Raw genomic sequence first — 26,488 nt, 5'->3', positions numbered from 1 at the left:
CACACACATTCATACAGTCAGTCTCACACACACACACACACACACACACACACACACACACACACACACACACACACACACACACACACACACACACACACACACACACACATACAGAGAGAGAGAGATACGGTACAGTTAGTTAGATTAAAAGCACAGATGCAGAATTCCTGCTAAACCAGAAAGTGACATCACCTCTCGTAGAAAGTGACATGATGACATCAGAGGTCAGAGTTCCTCTCGGCTGTCTTCTATCCGCTCAGTAGAGAACATGATGTCTTGTCTGGAAGGTTTGGGATTTATTTAAACATTTACAGTAATTAATTAAAGGTTTATTAAAAGTTATATTTCAGGTTTTGAACTGATCGTGGGTTGCTGCTCAGGTAAACCTGATATAAAATAATAATATGCACAAAAGATAGAGTTATTTATATTTGATATGAACTAATAATCACCAATATAAAAACTAGACAGTCAGGGACAATCGAACATTCCATAAATGTCATTCATTTTGTTATAATGTTTGAGTCACTCAGATAGCATAAGATCAAGGCATAAGCCATGGCAAAATGTGTATAGTTCTAGGAAATTAGACTTAAAACTGCAAATATTCTCTCAGCCCCAATGGCGAAATGTGTAGAATTGCAGGAAATTAGCTTTAAAACAGCTAAACTGTCTCTGCGACCAAGAGGAGTGTCTCTGAAGCTGGCCCTGGCGTTGTGCTGTGCCCAGGGTGACTGTGCAGGAAGGTGATAGGAAAACCCACACACCAGTTAGGACACAGTGCACCTGCAGTATCTACAATGTCTGCCAACACGTAGGAGTGCCACTTCAAAAAATCCAAGTCCATAGATTATGATTGGCATTACATCAGGCTTGGCCCGTTGTCTGCTCTTCTGGCTGTTTTGAAATGCCTTTAAAAACATTTCTTTATCTTTATTTTTTTTCGCTTTGGAAGATTTTAGTTGTGAATCTCACGGGCTGTTTTTTTTGTTCCTCCTTTAATGACATTTTGCCTTTTAAGACGGTTGAATGTCAGCTTTGTTGATCGTCGTTTCATATTTCTCTATGACTCACCTGTGTGAGCTGTCAGCTACTCCGTCTGTTTACACACTATAGTGATCTGTTGTAGCAGGTCAGAGAGAATTAACCTCATGTCAACCAGAGAGCACACACACACACACACACACACACACACACACACACACACACACACACACACACACACACACACACACACACACACACACACACACACACACACACACATACACACAAACCAACCAAAGCCAAACTAGACAGCTGCAATGAATTGGTCCACAAGCTGGAGTTATATTTGGTCTCATCATTGGAGTTATATTGGGTCTCATCATTAGAGTTATATTGGGTCTCATCATTGGAGTTATATTGGGTCTCCTTTCTGGTGTTAGCCAAGGCCTGTCTGGTGTTAGCCAAGGCCTTTCTGGTGTTAGCCTGTTAGCCAAGGCCTTTCTGGTGCTAGCCAAGGCCTTTCTGGTGCTAGCCAAGGCCTTCTGGTGCTAGCCAAGGCCTTTCTGGTGTTAGACAAGGCCTTTCTGGTGTTAGCCAAGGCCTTTCTGATGCAAGCCAAGGCCTTTCTGGTGTTAGCCAAGGCCTTTCTGGTGTTAGCCAAGGCCTTTCTGGTGTTAGCCAAGGCCTTTCTGGTGCTAGCCAAGGCCTTTCTGGTGCTAGCCAAGGCCTTTCTGGTGTTAGCCAAGGCCTTTCTGGTGCTAGCCAAGGCCTTTCTGGTGCTAGCCAAGGCCTTTCTGGTGTTAGCCAAGGCTTTTCTGGTGTTAGCCAAGGCCTGACATGCTGACCAGACCGGACACGTCGCAAAATACATTTAGAAATACTATTATTCAATTATTGTATCCAAACTGCTCGCGAGCACCAACGAGCATCTGCGACGCCTAAAATAGAAGTCATTCCTATTTCTGACGCAGATCGTGCCGAAAGTCCTGCCTCTCCCATCTCCTCATTGGTTTATAGAAGCAGATTGAAAGACTAACTGTTTTGCCGGTAGTCGTGGTAATAGTATGAAAGTTTAGATGTGATCATCATATAAGTTCAAAGATGAAAAAGCCTGGAAGGAGGAGAGATGACTAGAAATGATTCGGTTGGCCGTTTTATGTGTGGATTAATTGTCGGAGTAGAGGTTTTTGTGCATTTCAGGTTAAATAACAACTCAATGTTTATATCCCAGGACAAATCAGCTAGCAAAAGCAAGCTAGCTATTAGGACAAATTAGCTAGCAGGTGCCATAAATGTTTAATGCTTTTCGACCTGTCCCCAAATTAATATCATTGGTTCAGAGTTTGTTTTGATATTTTAATCTGCATGTCGTGATTGCGTTTGGTGTAGGGGGACAAAATACATTTATGCACGATGGCGCACGCATGCAGCCGGTTTGGGTTTCGTGTGAGAGAGGTACTCTCCACTGGAGACAGTGTGTACTACTGCAACTTACAGGAACCTGAGAGAGGTACACCCTCTCCACTGGAGACTATACTACTGCAACTTACAGGAACCTGAGAGGGGTACACCCTCTCCACTGGAGACCGTGTGTACTACTGCAACTTACAGGAACCTGAGAGAGGTACACCCTCTCCACTGGAGACAGTGTGTACTACTGCAACTTACAGGAACCTGAGAGAGGTACACCCTCTCCACTGGAGACTATACTACCGCTCAAATAGGTCCACAGACGATGCAATCTCAACCACACTGCACACTGCCCTAACCCATCTGGACAAGAGGAATACCTATGTGAGAATGCTGTTCATCGACTACAGCTCGGCATTCAACACCATAGTACCCTCCAAGCTCGTCATCAAGCTCGAGACCCTGGGTCTCGACCCCGCCCTGTGCAACTGGGTACTGGACTTCCTGACGGGCCGCCCCCAGGTGGTGAGGGTAGGTAACAACATCTCCTCCCCGCTGATCCTCAAAACTGGGGCCCCACAAGGGTGCGTTCTGAGCCCCCTCCTGTACTCCCTGTTCACCCACGACTGCGTGGCCACGCACGCCTCCAACTCAATCATCAAGTTTGCGGACAACACAACAGTGGTAGGCTTGATTACCAACAACGACGAGATGGCCTACAGGGAGGAGGTGAGGGCCCTCGGAGTGTGGTGTCAGGAAAATAACCTCACACTCAACGTCAACAAAACTAAGGAGATGATTGTGGACTTCAGGAAACAGCAGAGGGAACACCTCCCTATCCACATCGATGGAACAGTAGTGGAGAGAGTAGCAAGTTTTAAGTTCCTCGGCATACACATCACAGACAAACTGAATTGGTCCACTCACACAGACAGCATCGTGAAGAAGGCGCAGCAGTGCCTCTTCAAACTCAGGAGGCTGAAGAAATTTGGCTTGTCACCAAAAGCACTCACAAACTTCTACAGATGCACAATCGAGAGCATCCTGGCGGGCTGTATCACCGCCTGGTACGGCAACTGCTCCGCCCTCAACCGTAAGGCTCTCCAGAGGGTAGTGAGGTCTGCACAACGCATCATCGGGGGCAAACTACCTGCCCTCCAGGACACCTACACCACCTGATGTTACAGGAAGGCCATAAAGATCATCAAGGACATCTACCACCGAGCCACTGCCTGTTCACCCCGCTATCATCCAGAAGGCGAGGTCAGTACAGGTGCATCAAAGCTGGGACCGAGAGACTGAAAAACAGCTTCTATCTCAAGGCCATCAGACTGTTAAACAGCCACCACTAACATTGAGTGGCTGCTGCCTACACACTGACACTGACTCAACTCCAGCCACTTTAATAATGGGAATTGATGGGAAATGATGTAAATATATCACTAGCCACTTTAAACAATGCTACCTTATATAATGTTACTTACCCTACATTATTCATCTCATATGCATACGTATATACTATAGTATATATCATCGACTGCATCCTTATGTAATACATGTATCACTAGCCACTTTAACTATGCCACTTTGTTTACATACTCATCTCACATGTATATACTGTACTCGATACCTTCTACTGTATCTTGCCTATGCTGCTCTGTACCATCACTCATTCATATATCCTTATGTACATATTCTTTATCCCCTTACACTGTGTATAAGACAGTAGATTAGGAATTGTTAGTTAGATTACTTGTTGGTTATTACTGCATTGTCGGAACTAGAAGCACAAGCATTTCGCTACACTCGCATTAACATCTGCTAACCATGTGTATGTGACAAATAAAATTTGATTTGATTTGATTTGATTTGATTTGAACTTACAGGAACCTGAGAGAGGTACACCCTCTCCACTGGAGACAGTGTGTGTACATACTACTGCAACTTACAGGAACCTGAGAGAGGTACACCCTCTCCACTGGAGACTATACTACTGCAACTTACAGGAACCTGAGAGAGGTACACCCTCTCCACTTTAGACAGTGTGTACTACTGCAACTTACAGGAACCTGAGAGAGGTACACCCTCTCCACTGGAGACAGTGTGTACTACTGCAACTTACAGGAACCTGAGAGAGGTACACCCTCTCCACTGGAGACAGTGTGTGTACATACTACTGCAACTTACAGGAACCTGAGAGAGGTACACCCTCTCCACTGGAGACAGTGTGTACTACTGCAACTTACAGGAACCTGAGAGAGGTACACCCTCTCCACTGGAGACAGTGTGTGTACATACTACTGCAACTTACAGGAACCTGAGAGAGGTACACCCTCTCCACTGGAGACTATACTACTGCAACTTACAGGAACCTGAGAGGGGTACACCCTCTCCACTGGAGACTATACTACTGTAACTTACAGGAACCTGAGAGGGGTACACCCTCTCCACTGGAGACAGTGTGTGTACATACTACTGCAACTTACAGGAACCTGAGAGAGGTACACCCTCTCCACTGGAGACTATACTACTGCAACTTACAGGAACCTGAGAGGGGTACACCCTCTCCACTGGAGACTATACTACTGTAACTTACAGGAACCTGAGAGGGGTACACCCTCTCCACTGGAGACTATACTACTGTAACTTACAGGAACCTGAGAGAGGTACACCCTCTCCACTGGAGACAGTGTGTGTACATACTACTGCAACTTACAGGAACCTGAGAGAGGTACACCCTCTCCACTGGAGACTATACTACTGCAACTTACAGGAACCTGAGAGAGGTACTCTCCACTGGAGACAGTGTGTACTACTGCAACTTACAGGAACCTGAGAGGGGTACACCCTCTCCACTGGAGACTATACTACTGTAACTTACAGGGACCTGAGAGAGGTACACCCTCTCCACTGGAGACTATACTACTGTAACTTACAGGGACCTGAGAGAGGTACACCCTCTCCACTGGAGTCTATACTACTGTAACTTACAGGAACCTGAGAGAGGTACACCCTCTCCACTGGAGACTATACTACTGTAACTTACAGGAACCTGAGAGAGGTACACCCTCTCCACTGGAGACTATACTACTGTAACTTACAGGAACCTGAGAGAGGTACACCCTCTCCACTGGAGACTATACTACTGTAACTTACAGGAACCTGAGAGAGGTACACCCTCTCCACTGGAGACTATACTACTGTAACTTACAGGAACCTGAGAGAGGTACACCCTCTCCACTGGAGACTATACTACTGCAGCTTACAGGAACCTCCCATAGACTGTTTGAGTCTTACACTCTGTATTGTGACTGTTTACCTTTTCAGTCGATTTGCTCCAGAGGGAAATCTAGTTTGCAGTAAATACAATTCAAAACATTTACAGCAGTGGAGGCTGGTGGGAGTAGCTGTAGGAGGAGGGGCTCATTGTAACGTCTGGAACGGCATCAATAGAACGGTATCAGACATATGAAACCACATGTTTGACTCCGTTCCATTGATTCCTTTCCAGACATTACAATGAGCTCCTCCCTCCAGCCTCCTCTGATTGACAGACCGCGTAAAACCAGTCTCAATACTATACATTTTGTCATTGACTCAACAGTGTAACATTGGCTGGGCTATCAAACGAGATGTACCTGAAAAGCAGTGGAGGCTGCTGAGGGGAGGACGGCTCATAGTAATGTCTGGAACGGAGCGAATGGAATGGAATCAAACACATGGAAAACATGTTGGATGTATTTGGTACCATTCCACCTGTTCTGCTCCAGCCATTACCACGAGTACGTTCTCCCCAATTAAGGTGCCACCAACCTCCTGTGTTGAAAAGGCTAAAAGTCAGGCGTTGTTTCCCTTGTTCCTCAGTGCCCATATAGTCACCTACCAGACTGTCCAGCAGATGGCGGTCCTGGCGTGTTATAGTGTTATACACTGACAAAACATTAAGGACACCTGCTCTTTCCATAACATAGACTGACCAGGTGAAAGCTATGATCCCTTATTTATGTCACCTGTTAAATTCACTTCAATCAGTGTAGATGAAAGGGAGGAGACAGGTTAAAATTAAAGAAGGATTTTAAAGCCTTGAAACAATTGAGACATGGATTGTGTATGTGTGACATTCAGAGGGTGAATGTGCAAGACAAAATATTTAAGTACCTTTGAATGGGAAATGGTAGTAGGTGCCAGGCGCACCGTTTTGAGTGTATCAAGAACTGCAACGCTGCTGGGTTTTTCACACTGATCAGTTTCCTGTGTGTATCATGAATGGTCCACCACCCAAAGGACATCCAGTCAACTTGACACAACTGTGGGAGGCATCGGAGTCAACATTGACCAGCATCCCTGTCCATGCCCCGAATGAATTGAGGTTGTTCTGAGGGCAAAAGTACACTCAGTATATATATATATATACACAGCTCTGTGAAAAGAGAGAGAGAAAGAGAGAGGGACGACTCCACCATACAGACTGTAGCCCTGTAGGACACTGGTTGGTGACTTAGGAAACTCTTTGTTTGCATACACAATGTGAAAGTGTGTACAGAGGGAAAGATGCAGAGAGGGAGGAAGTTAGAATTCAAGTTTTCAAAGAGAGGGAGGAAGTTAGATTTCAAGTTTTCAAAGAGAGGGAGGAAGTTAGATTTCAAGATTTCAAAGAGAGGGAGGAAGTTAGATTTCAAGATTTATAAAGAGAGGGAGTTAGTTAGATTTCAAGATTTCAAAGAGAGGGAGTTAGTTAGATTTCAAGATTTATAAAGAGAGGGAGTTAGTTAGATTTCAAGATTTCAAAGAGAGGGAGGAAGTTAGATTTCAAGTTTTCAAAGAGAGGGAGGAAGTTAGATTTCAAGATTTCGAAGAGAGGGAGTTAGTTAGATTTCAAGATTTATAAAGAGAGGGAGTTAGTTAGATTTCAAGTTTTCAAAGAGAGGGAGGAAGTTAGATTTCAAGATTTCAAAGAGAGGGAGTTAGTTAGATTTCAAGATTTATAAAGAGAGGGAGTTAGTTAGATTTCAAGATTTCAAAGAGAGGGAGGAAGTTCGATTTCAAGATTTATAAAGAGAGGGAGTTAGTTAGATTTCAAAGAGAGGGAGTTAGTTAGATTTCAAGATTTCAAAGAGAGGGAGGAAGTTAGATTTCAAGATTTATAAAGAGAGGGAGTTAGTTAGATTTCAAGATTTCAAAGAGAGGGTGTTAGTTAGATTTCAAGATTTATAAAGAGAGGGAGGAAGTTAGATTTCAAGATTTCAAAGTGAGGGAGGATGTTAGATTTCAAGATTTATAAAGAGAGGGAGTTAGTTAGATTTCAAGATTTCAAAGAGAGGGAGTTAGTCAGATTTCAAGATTTCAAAGAGAGAGAGTTAGTTAGATTTCAAGATGTATAAAGAGAGGGAGTTAGTTAGATTTCAAGATTTATAAAGAGAGGGAGTTAGTTAGATTTCAAGATTTCAAAGCGAGGGAGTTAGTTAGATTTCAAGATTTATAAAGAGAGGGAGGAAGTTAGATTTCAAGATTTCAAAGAGAGGGAGGGAGGGAGAGAGAGAGGGAAGGAGGGAGGGAGAGAGAGAGTGAGGGAAGGAGGGAGGGAGAGAGAGGGAAGGAGGGATTGAGAGAGAGAGGGAAGGAGGGAGAGAGAGGGAAGGAGGAGAGAGAGAGGGAAGAAGGGAGGGAGAGGAGAGAGAGGGAAGGAGAGGGAGGGATTGAGAGAGAGGGAAGGAGGGAGAGAGAGAGGGGGGAAGGAGGGAGGGAGGGAAGGAGAGAGAGAGAGGGGAAGGAGGGAGGGATTGAGAGAGAGAGAGAGAGAGGGGGAAGGAGGGAGAGAGAGGGGGACAAAGGGAGGGAGAGCGAGAGAGAGGGAAGGGGGGAGGGAGAGAGAGAGAGAGAGAGGGAAGGAGGGGGGATTGAGAGAGAGAGAGAGAGAGAAGGAGGGAGAGAGAGAGGGAGGGAGGGAGGGAGGGAGGGAGGGAGGGAGGGGGGAGGGAGGGAGGGAGAGAGGGAGGGAGGGAGGGAGGGGAGGGCGAGAGAGAGAGAGGGAAGGAGGGGGGGATTGAGAGAGAGAGAAGGAGGGAGAGAGAGAGGGAAGAAGGGAGGGAGGGAGGGAGAGCGAGAGAGAGGGAAGGAGGAGGGAGGTTTTGCTTAAACGTGTGCTGCTCTGCTCTGCTCAGCACTAACCCCAATCCATTTCTCTGATACACCATTGGCACATGCTATCCTAATCTTCTTGATTGAGGAAACCAGGGGGAGGAGGGGACAGTGTAAAAAGAGAAGAATGGGGGAGAGATTAGAGAGAGAGACAGAGAACGTTAATGCTCAGCCAGTTGGGAAATGAAAACATAGAGAGAGAGAACCTGTCATTAGTCCTTCAAACGTCGATGAAAGATGACACCATTTGACCTGGCAGATTCTCGCATTGGTCACATGACCCTATAGCTGTGTCTATGTCGTTGGCCTATCATCAACCAGCCTTTCCCCTGTCTGTCTGTCTGTCTGTCTGTCTGTCTGTCTGTCTGTCTGTCTGTCTGTCTGTCTGTCTGTCTGTCTGTCTGTCTGTCTGTCTGTGTAGTTTACCCTAGAGCTACAGCACCATATAACCTAGCACAGAGTGGGCTGTTTTCTCGTTCGGAACATCCGTGGATGTCCTCAGATTATTGTCACTCTGGGCCTAGCAGAGAGGCTGACCCCTGGTGGCCCAGGAGGACATTACATTACAGACAGCGTGTTAGACAGAGACAGATGTGTCCCAGGAGGACATTACATTACAGACAGTGTGTTAGACAGAGACAGATGTGTCCCAGGAGGACATTACATTACAGTGTGTTAGACAGAGACAGATGTGTCCCAGGAGGACATTACATTACAGCGTGTTAGACAGAGACAGATGTGTCCCAGGAGGACATTACATTACAGACAGTGTGTTAGACAGAGACAGATTTGTCCCAGGAGGACATTACATTACAGCGTGTTAGACAGAGACAGATGTGTCCCAGGAGGACATTACATTACAGACAGTGTGTTAGACAGAGACAGATGTGTCCCAGGAGGACATTACATTACAGTGTGTTAGACAGAGACAGATGTGTCCCAGGAGGACATTACATGACAGACAGTGTGTTGGACAGAGACAGATGTGTTCCAGGAGGACATTACATTACAGACAGTGTGTTAGACAGAGACAGATGTGTCCCAGGAGGACATTACATTACAGTGTGTTAGACAGAGACAGATGTGTTCCAGGAGGACATTACATTACAGTGTGTTAGACAGAGACAGATGTGTCCCAGGAGGACATTACATTACAGACAGTGTGTTAGACAGAGACAGATGTGTCCCAGGAGGACATTACATTACAGTGTGTTGGACAGAGACAGATGTGTCCCAGGAGGACATTACATTACATTACAGTGTGTTAGACAGAGACAGATGTGTCCCAGGAGGACATTACATTACATTACAGACAGAGACAGATGTGGCCCAGGAGGACATTACATTACAGACAGTGTGTTAGACAGAGACAGATGTGGTCCAGGAGGACATTACATTACAGTGTGTTAGACAGAGACAGATGTGTCCCAGGAGGACATTACATTACAGACAGTGTGTTAGACAGAGACAGATGTGTCCCAGGAGGACATTACATTACAGTGTGTTAGACAGAGACAGATGTGGCCCAGGAGGACATTACATTAAAGACAGTGTGTTGGACAGAGACAGATGTGGCCCAGGAGGACATTGCATTACAGACAGTGTGTTGGACAGAGACAGATGTGGCCCAGGAGGACATTACACTACAGACAGAGACAGATGTGGCCCAGGAGGACATTACACTACAGACAGAGACAGATGTGGCCCAGGAGGACATTACATTACAGACAGTGTGTTAGACAGAGACAGATGTGGCCCAGGAGGACATTACATTACAGACAGTGTGTTAGACAGAGACAGATGTGTCCCAGGAGGACATTACATTACAGATAGTGTGTTAGACAGAGACAGATGTGTCCCAGGAGGACATTACATTACAGACAGTGTGTTAGACAGAGACAGATGTGTCCCAGGAGGACATTACATTACATTACAGTGTGTTGGACAGAGACAGATGTGTCCCAGGAGGACATTACATTACAGACAGTGTGTTAGACAGAGACAGATGTGGCCCAGGAGGACATTACATTACAGATAGTGTGTTAGACAGAGACAGATGTGTCCCAGGAGGACATTACATTACAGACAGTGTGTTAGACAGAGACAGATGTGTCCCAGGAGGACATTACATTACATTACAGTGTGTTGGACAGAGACAGATGTGTCCCAGGAGGACATTACATTACAGACAGTGTGTTAGACAGAGACAGATGTGGCCCAGGAGGACATTACATTACAGACAGTGTGTTAGACAGAGACAGATGTGTCCCAGGAGGACATTACAGACAGTGTGTTAGACAGAGACAGATGTGTCCCAGGAGGACATTACATTACATTACAGTGTGTTGGACAGAGACAGATGTGTCCCAGGAGGACATTACATTACAGACAGTGTGTTAGACAGAGACAGATGTGTCCCAGGAGGACATTACAGACAGTGTGTTAGACAGAGACAGATGTGTCCCAGGAGGACATTACATTACATTACAGTGTGTTGGACAGAGACAGATGTGTCCCAGGAGGACATTACATTACAGACAGTGTGTTAGACAGAGACAGATGTGTCCCAGGAGGACATTACATTACAGTGTGTTAGACAGAGACAGATGTGGCCCAGGAGGACATTACATTACAGTGTGTTAGACAGAGACAGATGTGTCCCAGGAGGACATTACATTACAGTGTGTTAGACAGAGACAGATGTGTCCCAGGAGGACATTACAGACAGTGTGTTAGACAGAGACAGATGTGTCCCAGGAGGACATTACAGACAGTGTGTTAGACAGAGACAGATGTGGCCCAGGAGGACATTACATTACAGTGTGTTGGACAGAGACAGATGTGTCCCAGGAGGACATTACATTACAGACAGTGTGTTAGACAGAGACAGATGTGTCCCAGGAGGACATTACATTACAGTGTGTTAGACAGAGACAGATGTGTCCCAGGAGGACATTACATTACAGTGTGTTAGACAGAGACAGATGTGTCCCAGGAGGACATTACATTACAGTGTGTTAGACAGAGACAGATGTGTCCCAGGAGGACATTACATTACAGATAGTGTGTTAGACAGAGACAGATGTGTCCCAGGAGGACATTACATTACAGACAGTGTGTTGGACAGAGACAGATGTGTCCCAGGAGGACATTACATTACAGTGTGTTAGACAGAGACAGATGTGTCCCAGGAGGACATTACATTACAGACAGAGACAGATGTGGCCCAGGAGGACATTACATTACAGACAGAGACAGATGTGTCCCAGGAGGACATTACATTACAGACAGAGACAGATGTGTCCCAGGAGGACATTACATTACAGACAGTGTGTTGGACAGAGACAGATGTGGCCCAGGAGGACATTACATTACAGACAGTGTGTTAGACAGAGACAGATGTGTCCCAGGAGGACATTACATTACAGTGTGTTAGACAGAGACAGATGTGTCCCAGGAGGACATTACATTACAGTGTGTTAGACAGAGACAGATGTGGCCCAGGAGGACATTACATTACAGTGTGTTAGACAGAGACAGATGTGGCCCAGGAGGACATTACATTACAGTGTGTTAGACAGAGACAGATGTGTCCCAGGAGGACATTACATTACAGACAGTGTGTTGGACAGAGACAGATGTGGCCCAGGAGGACATTACATTACAGACAGTGTGTTAGACAGAGACAGATGTGTCCCAGGAGGACATTACATTACAGACAGTGTGTTAGACAGAGACAGATGTGTCCCAGGAGGACATTACATTACAGACAGTGTGTTAGACAGAGACAGATGTGTCCCAGGAGGACATTACATTACAGTGTGTTAGACAGAGACAGCTGTGTCCCAGGAGGACATTACATTACAGTGTGTTAGACAGAGACAGCTGTGTCCCAGGAGGACATTACATTACAGTGTGTTAGACAGAGACAGATGTGTCCCAGGAGGACATTACATTACAGACAGTGTGTTAGACAGAGACAGATGTGTCCCAGGAGGACATTACATTACAGACAGTGTGTTAGACAGAGACAGATGTGTCCCAGGAGGACATTACATTACAGACAGTGTGTTAGACAGAGACAGATGTGTCCCAGGAGGACATTACATTACAGACAGTGTGTTAGACAGAGACAGATGTGTCCCAGGAGGACATTACATTAGACAGTGTGTTAGACAGAGACAGATGTGTCCCAGGAGGACATTACATTACATTACAGTGTGTTAGACAGAGACAGATGTGTCCCAGGAGGACATTACATTACAGACAGTGTGTTAGACAGAGACAGATGTGTCCCAGGAGGACATTACATTACAGACAGTGTGTTAGACAGAGACAGATGTGGCCCAGGAGGACATTACATTACAGACAGTGTGTTAGACAGAGACAGATGTGTCCCAGGAGGACATTACATTACAGACAGTGTGTTAGACAGAGACAGATGTGTCCCAGGAGGACATTACATTACAGTGTGTTAGACAGAGACAGATGTGTCCCAGGAGGACATTACATTACAGACAGTGTGTTAGACAGAGACAGATGTGTCCCAGGAGGACATTACATTACAGTGTGTTAGACAGAGACAGATGTGGCCCAGGAGGACATTACATTACAGACAGTGTGTTAGACAGAGACAGATGTGTCCCAGGAGGACATTACATTACAGTGTGTTAAACAGAGACAGATGTGTCCCAGGAGGACATTACATTACAGTGTGTTAGACAGAGACAGATGTGTCCCAGGAGGACATTACATTACAGTGTGTTAGACAGAGACAGATGTGTTCCAGGAGGACATTACATTACAGACAGAGACAGATTGAACCTCTGGTGACTTGCCTGCTGGCTCTGTGTGAGATGCTGGTCGGGAGATGTCATGAATGATGCTAAATATACTATTTGAGTTGTTGGGAAAGTTCAAATGTAACACACACTGATGTTTACAGCTCTACATCATAAACTATTGTATTATATATTATGTATGTTTTGACATTTATGAATATAATTCAAATGTTTCATCCATGCAAAACTGTCCTTCCTGCATCCCATTTCAATTCCATATCTAACCACACACCTCTGCTTGTCCCTGTCTCTGCCCCCCCCCCCTACACACACACACCTCTGCTTGTCCCTGTCTCTGCCCCCCTACACACACACACCTCTGCTTGTCCCTGTCTCTGCCCCCTACACACACACACCTCTGCTTGTCCCTGTCTCTGCCCCCCCCCACACACACACACACCTCTGCTTGTCCCTGTCTCTGCCCCCCCTACACACACACACCTCTGCTTGTCCCTGTCTCTGCCCCCCCCTCCCCACACACACACACACACACCTCTGCTTGTCCCTGTCTCTGCCCCCCCCCCCCACACACACACACACACTCTGCTTGTCCCTGTCTCTGCCCCCCCCCCCCCCACACCTCTGCTTGTCCCTGTCTCTGCCCCCCCCCCCCACACACACACCTCCCTCCAGAACCATGGAGGAGCTGGACCTGAGTCTGATTGATGCCCTGACGGACAGCGTCCCCCGGGAGGGTCCAGAGGGCCTGGTGGGGAGAGACTTCGTGGCGATGCTGGAGTCCGAGGCCTTCGTTGACCAGGTGGGCGAGAAGGTGGGCAAGACAGACTACATCCTCCTGATGGACAATGATGGGACCAGGGCAGGTGAGCTGACCGGAGGGCAAGGGGTTGTGGGTAGAGGGGATGGGGATGGGACATGAGGGAGGTCATTGAGGTCAGTCACTATTGCACTGATTGGTTTGGTTGGTTGATTGATTGATGACAATGGGACATTTGAATGAGCACCTGCCATGCTAATCAACTACTATTTTTCCATGTTGTCTGTCTGTAATTGTGTAATGACTTGGTGCTGCCTATCTTGGCCAGGGCGCTCTTGAAAAATAGATTTCAAATCTCAATGAGCCCTTCCTGGTTAAATAAAGGTTAAATAAATAGAACTATAGAAGCTAATTAGCCTACAGTGAATAACTTAGAATGTATGCTCCTACGGGCTTCCAAGTGCACATCTTTCCTAGCCAGGGGACAGTGCTCAAGGAAGGAGGGGTCGCTGAGGTCATGGTGTATTGAGGTGTAAAACTCACGCTTTCCTTTCAGAATAACTCTCCCCTCTCAGGGTAATGCTCCCCTCTCAGGGTAATGCTCTCCTCAGGGTAACTCTCTCCTCTCAGGGTAATGCTCCCCTGTCAGGGTAACGCTCTCCTCTCAGGGTAACTCTCTCCTCTCAGGGTAATGCTCTCCTCTCAGGGTAATGCTCCCCTGTCAGGGTAATGCTCCCCTCTCAGGGTAATGCTCTCCTCTCAGGATGTGTGTGTGTAATGTTACGTAACTTTACGTAAGCATCTCCAGATAAGTGACTGATAATGCCATACAGCAGGACAAGGCCCGCCGTTTTGGATCTGACAGTGTGTCAGTCCAGCAGACTGTGGCCTGATTTTAGTGGAGTGTGTTTGTGTTTGTGTGTGTGTGTGTCCAGCAGACTGTGGCCTGATTTTAGTGGAGTGTGTGTGTGTGTGTGTGTGTGTCCAGCAGACTGTGCCTCAGCTTTAGGCCATGTCTATTGTCCCGACAATCTGTCCAGAGTTGCAGACTGTGTGTGTGCAGTTTTCCATGATGGTCAACTTCAGAAGTGCTGTGGGCAGTAATCATGCCATGTGTGTTAGTTCCTCGCTGACACCGGCCAGCAGCCTCCCACCCTGCATCCCACTGCTGGCTTTACCTTTGAAGCTAAGCAGGGTTTTTATTTAATTTCACCTTTATTTAACCAGGTAGGCTAGTTGAGAACAAGTTCTCATTTACAACTGCGACCTGGCCAAGATAAAGCGTAGCAATTCGACACATACAACAACACAGAGTTACACATGGAAATAACAAAACATACAGTCAATAATACAGTAGAACAAAAGAAAACAAAAAGTCTATACACAGTGAGTGCAAATGAGGTAAGATAAGGAAATAAATGGGCCATGGTGGCAAAGTAATTACAATATAGCAATTAAACACTGGAATGGTAGATCGGCAGAAGATGAATGTGCAGGTTGAGATACTGGAGTGCAAAGGAGCAAAATAAATAAATATATACCAGTATGGGGATGAGGTAGGTAGATAGATGGGCTGTTTACAGATGGGCTATGTAGATGGGAGACCAGATGCTGCTGGAAGTGGTGTTTGAGGGCCAGTAGGAGGCACTCTTTCCTCTGGTCTAAAAAAATATCCCAGGGCAGTGATTGGGGACATTGCCCTGTGTAGGGTGCTGTCTTTCAAATGGGACATTAAACAGGTCTCCTGACTCTCTGTGGTCACTAAAGATCCCATGGTACTCATTGTAAGAGTAGGGGTGTTAACCCGGGTGTCCTGGCTAAATTCCCGATCTCGCCCTCATACCATCATTGCCACCTAATCATCCCCATCCTACAATTGTCTCATTCATCCTCCCCTGTAACTATTCCCCAGGTTGTTACTGTAAATGACTGTTTTTTCAGTCAGTTTACCTGGTAAATAAACATACTGGCACACCTTGTTGGGTCCAAGCAGAGAGCTAATAGGTAGTTGGCCTAATGTGTGTGTGTGTCTGTGTGTGGGTGCGTGTGTGTGTGAACAGATGCCAACCCTGTGTTGGATAATGGCAAGCTGGACGCCCAAGAGGCACAACAACCTGGTAAGAGTTAATTCCCAGAATTCTTCTGTCCTTGGCGACTCTGAAAGTACCACCTGACTGTGCTCACTTCCCTCCATCCTCTTTTACTTCCTGTGTCCTCGTCCTTCGCTTCTTGTATTTCACTTATTTCTCCTTGTTGAGTGTTTTGAGTGTGTGTAGCTCCTTTAATTTTTTTTATAGTCAACCAAGGACTTTCAGGTCAGGATGTGAAATTAGTTATATGTTGGCTGGACTTTTTTAGGTTCATTGACATGCTGTGATGCTCACATAAGAGCACAAGGCCTTGAATTGGTCTTTCATTTCCTCTCTACTCAGATTGTTTATAGAAAAACATCTTTACCTTGTCCTGTCTCTGAGGATGAGTAGCTGTTGCTAATGTCCGCAGTAAACCAATAGAATCGTCCGGATTCTTATTGATGCTTTGTGTATAAGAACTTTGAAGTGACAGTCTGTTTCTTGTGAGCATTCACATTGCACTTTCACTGCCATCCACTGCCATGGATCGCTTCAGGTTCTGTAGGGCTGCCGTGGATCGCTTCAGGTTCTGTAGGTCTGCCGTGGATCGCTTCAGGTTCTGTAGGGCTGCCGTGGATCGCTTCAGGTTCTGTAGGGCTGCCGTGGATCGCTTCAGGTTCTGTAGGGCTGCCATGTATCGCTTCAGGTTCTGTAGGGCTGCCGTGGATCGCTTCAGGTTCTGTAGGGCTGCAGTGGATTGATTCAGGTTCTGTAGGGCTGCCGTGCATCGCTTCAGGTTCTGTAGGGCTGCCGTGGATCGCTTCAGGTTCTGTAGGGCTGCCGTGGATCGCTTCAGGTTCTGTAGGGCTGCCGTGGATCGCTTCAGGTTCTGAAGGGCTGTCTCCGCTCTCTAATCCATTTGTAGTCCCAGTTGAATTTGATTGACCAGTTTTGAGCCTTCCCTCTGAAATGGGGTTCTGTGTGAATAGATCGGGACTAGTGTGTTCTTATAATCTGATGAAAGCTTCATTAGTGTCTGATCCTCTTCCTCCTCTGAGGTAATTAAATAACTGGAGGGAGACTAATGCTGCCTCTGTGAGCAGCCCTTTTAATTACTAATTACCCACTAACCATCGCTGTAGGAGGTCTGCAGATATTTCATACATTTCAACAGTGTAAGGGGAATTCCACTTCCTGTCAATTGTTTCCCCAAATACTTTTTGTTTGTGGAGGCCACGATTTAGCAGTGACTGTGCGCCGCTGCTAAATGCATATAGGGGAAACACTTGGTGTGTGTAAATCAAATTGATTTATATTGCCCTTCGTACATCAGCTGATATCTCAAAGTGCTGTACAGAAACCCAGCCTAACATTTACATTACATTTAAGTCATTTAGCAGACGCTCTTATCCAGAGCGACTTACAAATTGGTGAATTCACCTTCTGACATCCAGTGGAACAGCCACTTTACAATAGTGCATCTAAATCATTAAGGGGGGGGGGTGAGAAGGATTACTAATCCTATCCTAGGTATTCCTTGAAGAGGTGGGGTTTCAGATGTCTCCGGAAGGTGGTGATTGACTCCGCTGTCCTGGCGTCGTGAGGGAGTTTGTTCCACCATTGGGGGCCAGAGCAGCGAACAGTTTTGACTGGGCTGAGCGGGAACTGTACTTCCTCAGTGGTAGGGAGGCGAGCAGGCCAGAGGTGGATGAACGCAGTGCCCTTGTTTGGGTGTAGGGCCTGATCAGAGCCTGGAGGTACTGCGGTGCCGTTCCCCTCACAGCTCCGTAGGCAAGCACCATGGTCTTGTAGCGGATGCGAGCTTCAACTGGAAGCCAGTGGAGAGAGCGGAGGAGCGGGGTGACGTGAGAGAACTTGGGAAGGTTGAACACCAGACGGGCTGCGGCGTTCTGGATGAGTTGTAGGGGTTTAATGGCACAGGCAGGGAGCCCAGCCAACAGCGAGTTGCAGTAATCCAGACGGGAGATGACAAGTGCCTGGATTAGGACCTGCGCCGCTTCCTGTGTGAGGCAGGGTCGTACTCTGCGGATGTTGTAGAGCATGAACCTACAGGAACGGGCCACCGCCATGATGTTGGTTGAGAACGACAGGGTGTTGTCCAGGATCACGCCAAGGTTCTTAGCGCTCTGGGAGGAGGACACAATGGAGTTGTCAACCATGATGGCGAGATCATGGAACGGGCAGTCCTTCCCCGGGAGGAAGAGCAGCTCCGTCTTGCCGAGGTTCAGCTTGAGGTGGTGATCCGTCATCCACACTGATATGTCTGCCAGACATGCAGAGATGCGATTCGCCACCTGGTCATCAGAAGGGGAAAGGAGAAGATTAATTGTGTGTCGTCTGCATAGCAATGATAGGAGAGACCATGTGAGGTTATGACAGAGCCAAGTGACTTGGTGTATAGCGAGAATAGGAGAGGGCCTAGAACAGAGCCCTGGGGGACACCAGTGGTGAGAGCGCGTGGCGGGAGACAGATTCTCGCCATGCCACCTGGTAGGAGCGACCTGTCAGGTAGGACGCAATCCAAGCGTGGGCCGCACCGGAGATGCCCAACTCGGAGAGGGTGGAGAGGAGGATCTAATGGTTCACAGTTTCGAAGGCAGCCGATAGGTCTAGAAGGATGAGAGCAGAGGAGAGAGAGTTAGCTTTAGCAGTGCGGAGCGCCTCCGTGATACAGAGAAGAGCAGTCTCAGTTGAATGACTAGACTTGAAACCTGACTGATTTGGATCAAGAAGGTCATTCTGAGAGAGATAGCGGGAGAGCTGGCCAAGGACGGCACGTTCAAGAGTTTTGGAGAGAAAAGAAAGAAGGGATACTGGTCTGTAGTTGTTGACATCGGAGGGATCGAGTGTAGGTTTTTTCAGAAGGGGTGCAACTCTCGCTCTCTTGAAGACGGAAGGGACGTAGCCAGCGGTCAGGGATGAGTTGATGAGCGAGGTGAGGTAAGGGAGAAGGTCTCCGGAAATGGTCTGGAGAAGAGAGGAGGGGATAGGGTCAAGCGGGCAGGTTGTTGGGCGGCCGGCCGTCACAAGAAGCGAGATTTTGTCTGCTAAATTACTTAAATGTAAATGTAATTTCATCTGGAGAGAGAGGGGAGAAAGAGGTCAGAGCACAGGGTAGGGCAGTGTGAGCAGAACCAGCGGTGTCATTTGACTTAGCAAACGAGGATCGGATGTCGTCGACCTTCTTTCAAAATGGTTGACGAAGTCATCTGCAGAGAGGGAGGAGGGGGGAGGGGGAGGAGGATTCAGGAGGGAGGAGAAGGTGGCAAAGAGCTTCCTAGGGTTAGAGGCAGATGCTTGGAATTTAGAGTGGTAGAAAGTGGCTTTAGCAGCAGAGACAGAGGAGGAAAATGTAGAGAGGAGGGAGTGAAAGGATGCCAGGTCCGCAGGGAGGCGGTTTTCCTCCATTTCCGCTCGGCTGCCCGGAGCCCTGTTCTGTGAGCTCGCAATGAGTCGTCGAGCCACGGAGCGGGAGGGGAGGACCGAGCCGGCCTGGAGGATAGGGGACATAGAGAGTCAAAGGATGCAGAAAGGGAAGAGAGGAGGGTTGAGGAGGCAGAATCAGGAGATAGGTTGGAGAAGGTTTGAGCAGAGGGAAGAGATGATAGGATGGAAGAGGAGAGAGTAGCGGGGGAGAGAGAGCGAAGGTTGGGACGGCGCGATACCATCCGAGTAGGGGCAGTGTGGGAAGTGTTGGATGAGAGCGAGAGGGAAAAGGATACAAGGTAGTGGTCGGAGACTTGGAGGGGAGTTGCAATGAGGTTAGTGGAAGAACAGCATCTAGTAAAGATGAGGTTGAGCGTATTGCCTGCCTTGTGAGTAGGGGGGGAAGGTGAGAGGGTGAGGTCAAAAGAGGAGAGGAGAGGAGTGGAAAGAAGGAGGCAGAGAGGAATGAGTCAAAGGTAGACGTGGGGAGGTTAAAGTCGCCCAGGACTGTGAGAGGTGAGCCGTCCTCAGGAAAGGAGCTTATCAAGGCATCAAGCTCATTGATGAACTCTCCGAGGGAACCTGGAGGGCAATAAATGATAAGGATGTTAAGCTTGAAAGGGCTGGTAACTGTGACAGCATGGAATTCAAAGGAGGCGATAGACAGATGGGTAAGGGGAGAAAGAGAGAATGACCACTTGGGAGAGATGAGGATCCCGGTGCCACCACCCGCTGACCAGAAGCTCTCGGGGTGTGCGAGAACACGTGGGCGGACGAAGAGAGAGCAGTAGGAGTAGCAGTGTTATCTGTGGTGATCCATGTTTCCGTCAGTGCCAAGACGTCGAGGGACTGGAGGGAGGCATAGGCTGAGATGAACTCTGCCTTGTTGGCCGCAGATCGGCAGTTCCAGAGGCTACCGGAGACCTGGAACTCCACGTGGGTCGTACGCGCTGGGACCACCAGATTAGGGTGGCGCGGCCACGCGGTGTGGAGCGTTTGTATGGTCTGTGCAGAGAGGAGAGAACAGGGATAGATAGACACATAGTTGACAGGCTACAGAAGAGGCTACGCTAATGCAAAGGAGATTGGAATGACAAGTGGACTACACGTCTCGAATGTTCAGAAAGTTAAGCTTACGTAGCAAGAATCTTATTGACTAAAATGATTGAAATGATACAGTACTGCTGGAGTAGGCTAGCTGGCAGTGGCTGCGTTGTTGACTTTGTAGGCTAGCTGGGAGTGGCTACGATGTTGACACTACACTAATCCAGTAGTTCCGTCGAGTGTAATAGTTTCTACAGTGCTGCTATTCGGGGGCTAGCTGGCTAGCTAGCAGTGTTGATTGCGTTACGTTACGTTGAAAGAATGACAATAGCTGGCTAGCTAACCTAGAAAATCGCTCTAGACTACACAATTGTCTTAGATACAAAGACGGCTATGTAGCTAGCTAGCTACGATCAAACAAATCAAACCGTTGTACTGTAATAGTTTCTACAGTGCTGCTATTCGGGGGCTAGCTGGCTAGCTAGCAGTGTTGATTGCGTTACGTTACGTTGAAAGAACGACAATAGCTGGCTAGCTAACCTAGAAAATCGCTCTAGACTACACAATTGTCTTAGATACAAAGACGGCTATGTAGCTAGCTGGCTACGATCAAACAAATCAAACCGTTGTACTGTAATGAAGTGAAATGAAAATGTGATACTACCTGTGGAGCGAAGCGGAAGTTAGTTGAAGTTCTATTCGGTAGAGGTTGGCTAGCTGTTGGCTAGCTAGCTAGCAGCATCTACTACGTTAAGGACGACAAAATAGCTGGCTAGCTAACCTCGGTAAATTAAGATAATCACTCTAAGTCTACACACTCTAAACTACACAATTATCTTGGATACGAAGACAGCAAAGACAACTATGTAGCTAGCTAACACTTCACTAATCGAGTCGTTCAGTTGAGTGTAATAGTTTCTACAGTGCTGGTGGACAGTGGACGTTAGCTAGCTGCTTAGCTAGCTGCTGGGCAGATAGCAGTGTAGACTACGTTAGGACGACGAAATACGATAATTACGCAATTATCTTTGATACAAAGACGGCTATGTAGCTAGCTAAGAAGAAATTGCTAAGATTAGACAAATCAAACCGTTGTACTATAATGAAATGTAATGAAAAATGTAATGAAAAGTTATACTACCTGCGGACCGAAATGTAGATGCGACCGCTCGCTCCAACCCCAAACAGCAAGCAATGCAGGTGTTGAAGCACTTTGCCTAGGAAAAACTCCCCAGAAAGGCCAAAACCTAGGAAGAAACCTAGAGAGGAACCAGGCTTTGAGGGGTGGCCAGTCCTCTTCTGGCTGTGCCGGGTGGAGGTTATAACAGGACATGGCCAAGATATTCAAATGTACATAAATGACCAGCATGGTCAAATAATAGGTCTGGGACAGGTAGCACGTCCGGTGAACAGGTCAGGATTCCATAGCCGCAGGCAGAACAGTTGAAACTGGAGCAGCAGCACGGCCAGGTGGACTGGGGACAGCAAGGAGTCATCATGCCAGGTAGTCCTGAGGCATGATCCTAGGGCTCTGGTCCTCCGAGACTCTCTCCCTTCAGCTCAGGTTGAGCTGTTATAAAGTATAGAGCTTGTGGCCGGTGGCAAATCACATTTTTGACTGTGACTTTAAAGTCGCAATCAGCAGTAGAAACAATAACAAAGTGTCCTCGCCAGTGGTGTAAAATACGTAAGTAACAATATTTAAAGTACTACTTAAATAAAAAGTACTTTAAAGTACTACTTAAATAAAAATACTTTAAAGTACTACTTAAATAAAAATACTTTAAAGTACTACTTAAATAAAAATACTTTAAACTACTACTTAAATAAAAATACTTTAAAGTGCTACTTCAATAACAACACTTTAAAGTACTACTTAAGTAGTTTTTATGGGTATCTGTACTTTACTATTTATATTTCTAACAACTTTTACTTCACTACATTTCTAAAGAAAATAATGTACTTTTCACTCCATACATTTTCCCTGACACCCAAAAGTACTGGTTACATTTTGAATGCTTAGCAGGACAGGAAAATGGTCGATTCACACACTTATCAAGAGAACATCCCGGGTCATCTCTACTACCTCTGATCTGACAGACTCACTAAACACAAATGCTTTGTCTGTAAATGATGTCTGAGTGTTGGAGTGTACCCCTGGCTATCCATATATACATTTAAAAAAGAAAATGGTGCCGTCTGGTTTGCTTAATATAAGGAATTTTATGTTATTAATACTTTTTGAGCAATTACATTTACTTTCAAAACTTAAGTATATGTACAACCAAATACTTTTTACTTTTACTCAAGTAGTATTTTACTGCCTGACTTGAACTTTTACTTGAGTCAGGAGAGGACAGGAGAGGAGAGGACAGGAGAGGAGGTATACAGGAGAGGACAGGAGAGGACAGGAGAGGAGAGGAGATGACAGGAGAGGAGGTAGACAGGAGAGGACAGGAGAGGAGAGGACAGGAGAGGAGAGGACAGGAGAGGAGATGAGAGGACAGGAGAGGAGGTATACAGGAGATGAGAGGACAGGAGAGGACAGGAGAGGAGAGGACAGGAGAGGAGAGGACATGAGAGGAGAGGACATGAGAGGAGAGGACAGGACAGGAGAGGAGAGGACAGGAGAGGAGAGGACAGGAGAGGAGAGGAGAGGAGAGGACATGAGAGGAGAGGAGAGGACAGGAGAGGAGAGGAGAGGACATGAGAGGAGAGGGGAGGACAGGAGAGGAGAGGACAGGAGAGGAGAGGACAGGAGAGGAGGTATACAGGAGATGAGAGGACAGGAGAGGACAGGAGAGGAGAGGACAGGAGAGGAGGTATACAGGGCCTTGCAAAAGTATTCACCCCCTTGCCGTTGTTCCTATTTTGTTGCATTACAACCTGTAATTTAAATAGATTTTTCTTTAGATTTCATCTAATGGACATACACAGAATAGTTCAAATTGGTCAAGTGAAATAAAATAAAAACTTAAAAAAATAAATAAAATAAAAATAAAGTGGTGCACATGTTTTCACCCCCTTTGCTGTGAAGCCCCTAAATAAGATCTGGTGCAACCAATTACCTTCAGAAGTCACATAATTAGCTAGATTGCACACAGGTGGAGTTTAAGTGTCACATGATCTGTCACGTGATCTCAGTATATATCCACCTGTTCTGAAAGGCCCCAGAGTCTGCAACACCACTAAGCAAGCAGCACTATGAACACCAAGGAGCTCTCCAAACAGGTCAGGGACAAAGTTGTGGAGAAGTACAGATCAGGGTTGGGTTATTAAAAAAATATCTGAAACTTTGAACATCCCACGGAGCACCATTAAACCCATTATTAAAAAACGGAAAGAATATGGCACAACAACAAACCTGCTAAGAGAGGGCCGGCCCCAAAACTCACTGACCAGGCGAAGGGAGCATTAATCAGAGAGGCAACAAAGACACCAAAGATATTCGTTTAAGGAGCTGCAAATCTCCACAGCGGAGGTTGGGGTATCTGTCCATAGGACCACTTTAAGCCATACACTCCATAGAGCTGGGCTTTACAGAGTGGCCAGAAAAAAAGCCATTGCTTAAAGAAAAAATAAGCAAACACATTTGGTGTTCGCCAAAAGGCATGTGGGAAACTCCCCAAACATATGGAAGAAGGTACTCTGGTCAGATGAGACTAAAATTTAGCTTTTTGGCCATCAAGGAAAACGCTATGTCTGGCACAAACCCAACCCCTCTCATCACCCCGAGAGCACCATCCCCACAGTGAAGCATGGTGGGGTGTTTTTCATCGGCATGGACTGGGAAACCGGTCAGAATTGAAGGAATGATGGATGGTGTTAAACACAGGGAAATTCTTGAGGGAAACCTGTTTGTCTTCCAGAGATTTGACACTGGGACGGAGGTTCACCTTCCAGCAGGACAATGACCTTAAGCATACTGCTAAAGAAACACTCGAGTGGTTTAAAGGGAAACATTTAAATGCCTTGGAATGGCCTAGTCAAAGCCCAGACCTCAATCCAATTGAGAATCTGTGGTATGACTTAAAGATTGCTGTACACCAACAGAACCCATCCAACTTGAAGGAGATGGAGCAGTTTTGCCTTGAAGAATGGGAAAAAAAATCCCATTGGCCAGATGTGCCAAGATTATAGAGACATACCCCAAGAGACGTGCGTCTGTAATTGCTGTAAAAAGGTGGCTCTGCCTTTGTGTGTGTGTGTGTGGGGGGGGGGGGGGCTGAAGAGTTATGCATGCTCACGTTTTCTGTTAATTTAATCATATTTTTGTTTGTTAAAAAATATTTTGCATCTTCAAAGTGGTAGACATGTTGTGTAAATCAAGTGATACAAACCCCCTAAAAAATCTATTTTAATTCCAGGTTGTAAGGCAACAAAATAGGAAAAATGCCAAGGTGGGTGAATACTTTCGTAAGGCACTGTAAGTAGTAACTAGGTCAGAGAGTTAGGAACGTAGAGACAGAGGCCCCAGGAACCCTAAGCTTGAGAGCCATGAGGAGTGTGTTTGTGTCTCTGGTTATTCATACGTATACGCCTGCATGTATATCTGCAGCATGATGCCGCTGGCTGAGATGCATGTATGTTATAGTGAGAAGGCTGGGGTGGCCTCCCGGGTGGTGCAGTGTTCAAGGGCGCTGTACTGCAGCGCCAGCTGTGCCACCAGAGACTCTGGGTTCTGGTCTGGAGTTGACAGATCTGGTTCTAGGGGGGGGGATGGTCTGGAGTTGACAGATCTGGTTCTGGGGAGGGGATGGTCTGGAGTTGACAGATCTGGTTCTAGGGAGGGGATGGTCTGGAGTTGACCGATCTGGTCCGGTTGGGATTGCTTTACTAACCAGCACTCTTGTTCTCTTCCCCATCGCCCTCACCCACCATGCACCATGTTTCCCTACTTCTAATCATACTCACCTTCTGTTTCTTTTGGCTCATCCCTCCATCTCTCCATCTCTCTCTGTCTCATGCCATCATCCCTCCACCTCTCTGTCACTCTCTTTGTCTGACTGTCACTCTCTCTCTTTCTTTCTGTTTTTCTGTCTGTCTCTTTTGCTCTCGTCCTCTTTTTCTTAATTCCTACATTTCTTTATCCTCAACTGTTTATTCATCTTTTCCCTCTGCTCTCATCACTCCTCCCTTCTTTCCTCTCTGCTCTCCCCTCTCCTCTCCTCTCCTCTCCTCTCTTCTCTTCTCTTCTCTTCTCTGCTCTCCTCTCTCCTCTTTCCTCTCTCTCCTCTCTTCTCTGCTCTCCTCTTTCCTCTCTTCTATCCTCTTTTTTCTCCTCTCCCCTCTGCTCTCCTCTCTCCTCTCCTCTTCTCTCCCCTCTCTCTCCTCTCTGCTCTGCTCTTCTCTCCTCTCTCTCCTTTCCTCTCTGCTCTGCTCTCCTCTTCTCTCTCCTCTCCTCTCTGTTCTCGTCTTCTCTCTCCTCTCTTCTCTCCTCTCTTCTCTCCTCTCTTCTCTCTTCTCTCCTCTCTTCTCTCTTCTCTCTTCTCTCCCCTCCCCTCTCCTCTCTGCTCTGCTCTTCTCTCTCCTCTCTGTTCTCCTCTTCTCTCTCCTCTCTTCTCTCCTCTCATCTCTCCTCTCCTCTCTTCTCCTCTCCTCTCCTCTCCTCTCTGCTCTCCTTTTCTCTCTTCTATCCTCTCCGCTCCTCTCTCCTCTCTGCTCCTCTCCTCTCCGCTCTCCTTTTCTCTCTCCTCTCCTCTCTGCTCTCCTCTCCTCTTCTCTCTCCCCCCCCCCCCCCCCCCCCAGTACCATCTCTAACCACCACTACCACCGCCAAATGTCCTTCAGCCTGGAGGCCCCTGTAGGAGACCCTGTGGACTCTCTCC

The 26,488-nt window shown here is 46.8% G+C and overlaps 1 protein-coding gene across 2 annotated transcripts in view; it reads left to right on the top strand.

Annotated features, from left to right (window-relative positions):
- Window positions 1-14,015: 14,015 nt before the first annotated feature.
- LOC135531102 (uncharacterized) overlaps window positions 14,016-26,488 on the top strand; it is a 50,580-nt gene continuing 38,107 nt past the window's right edge. The window contains exons 1-2 of one of the 2 annotated variants that reach the window (XM_064959222.1): window positions 14,016-14,203; window positions 16,158-16,214. In XM_064959222.1, the coding sequence (XP_064815294.1) occupies window positions 14,017-14,203; window positions 16,158-16,214 (244 nt within the window). In that variant the 5' untranslated portion in view covers window position 14,016. The remainder of the gene's footprint in view (window positions 14,204-16,157; window positions 16,215-26,488) is intronic. The other variant, XM_064959223.1, reaches the window with a different exon arrangement.

Source organism: Oncorhynchus masou, unplaced genomic scaffold, assembly GCF_036934945.1.
Source record: "Oncorhynchus masou masou isolate Uvic2021 unplaced genomic scaffold, UVic_Omas_1.1 unplaced_scaffold_1512, whole genome shotgun sequence".
Lineage (NCBI taxonomy): Eukaryota > Metazoa > Chordata > Actinopteri > Salmoniformes > Salmonidae > Oncorhynchus > Oncorhynchus masou.
This window is presented reverse-complemented; position numbering and strand designations above follow the sequence as displayed.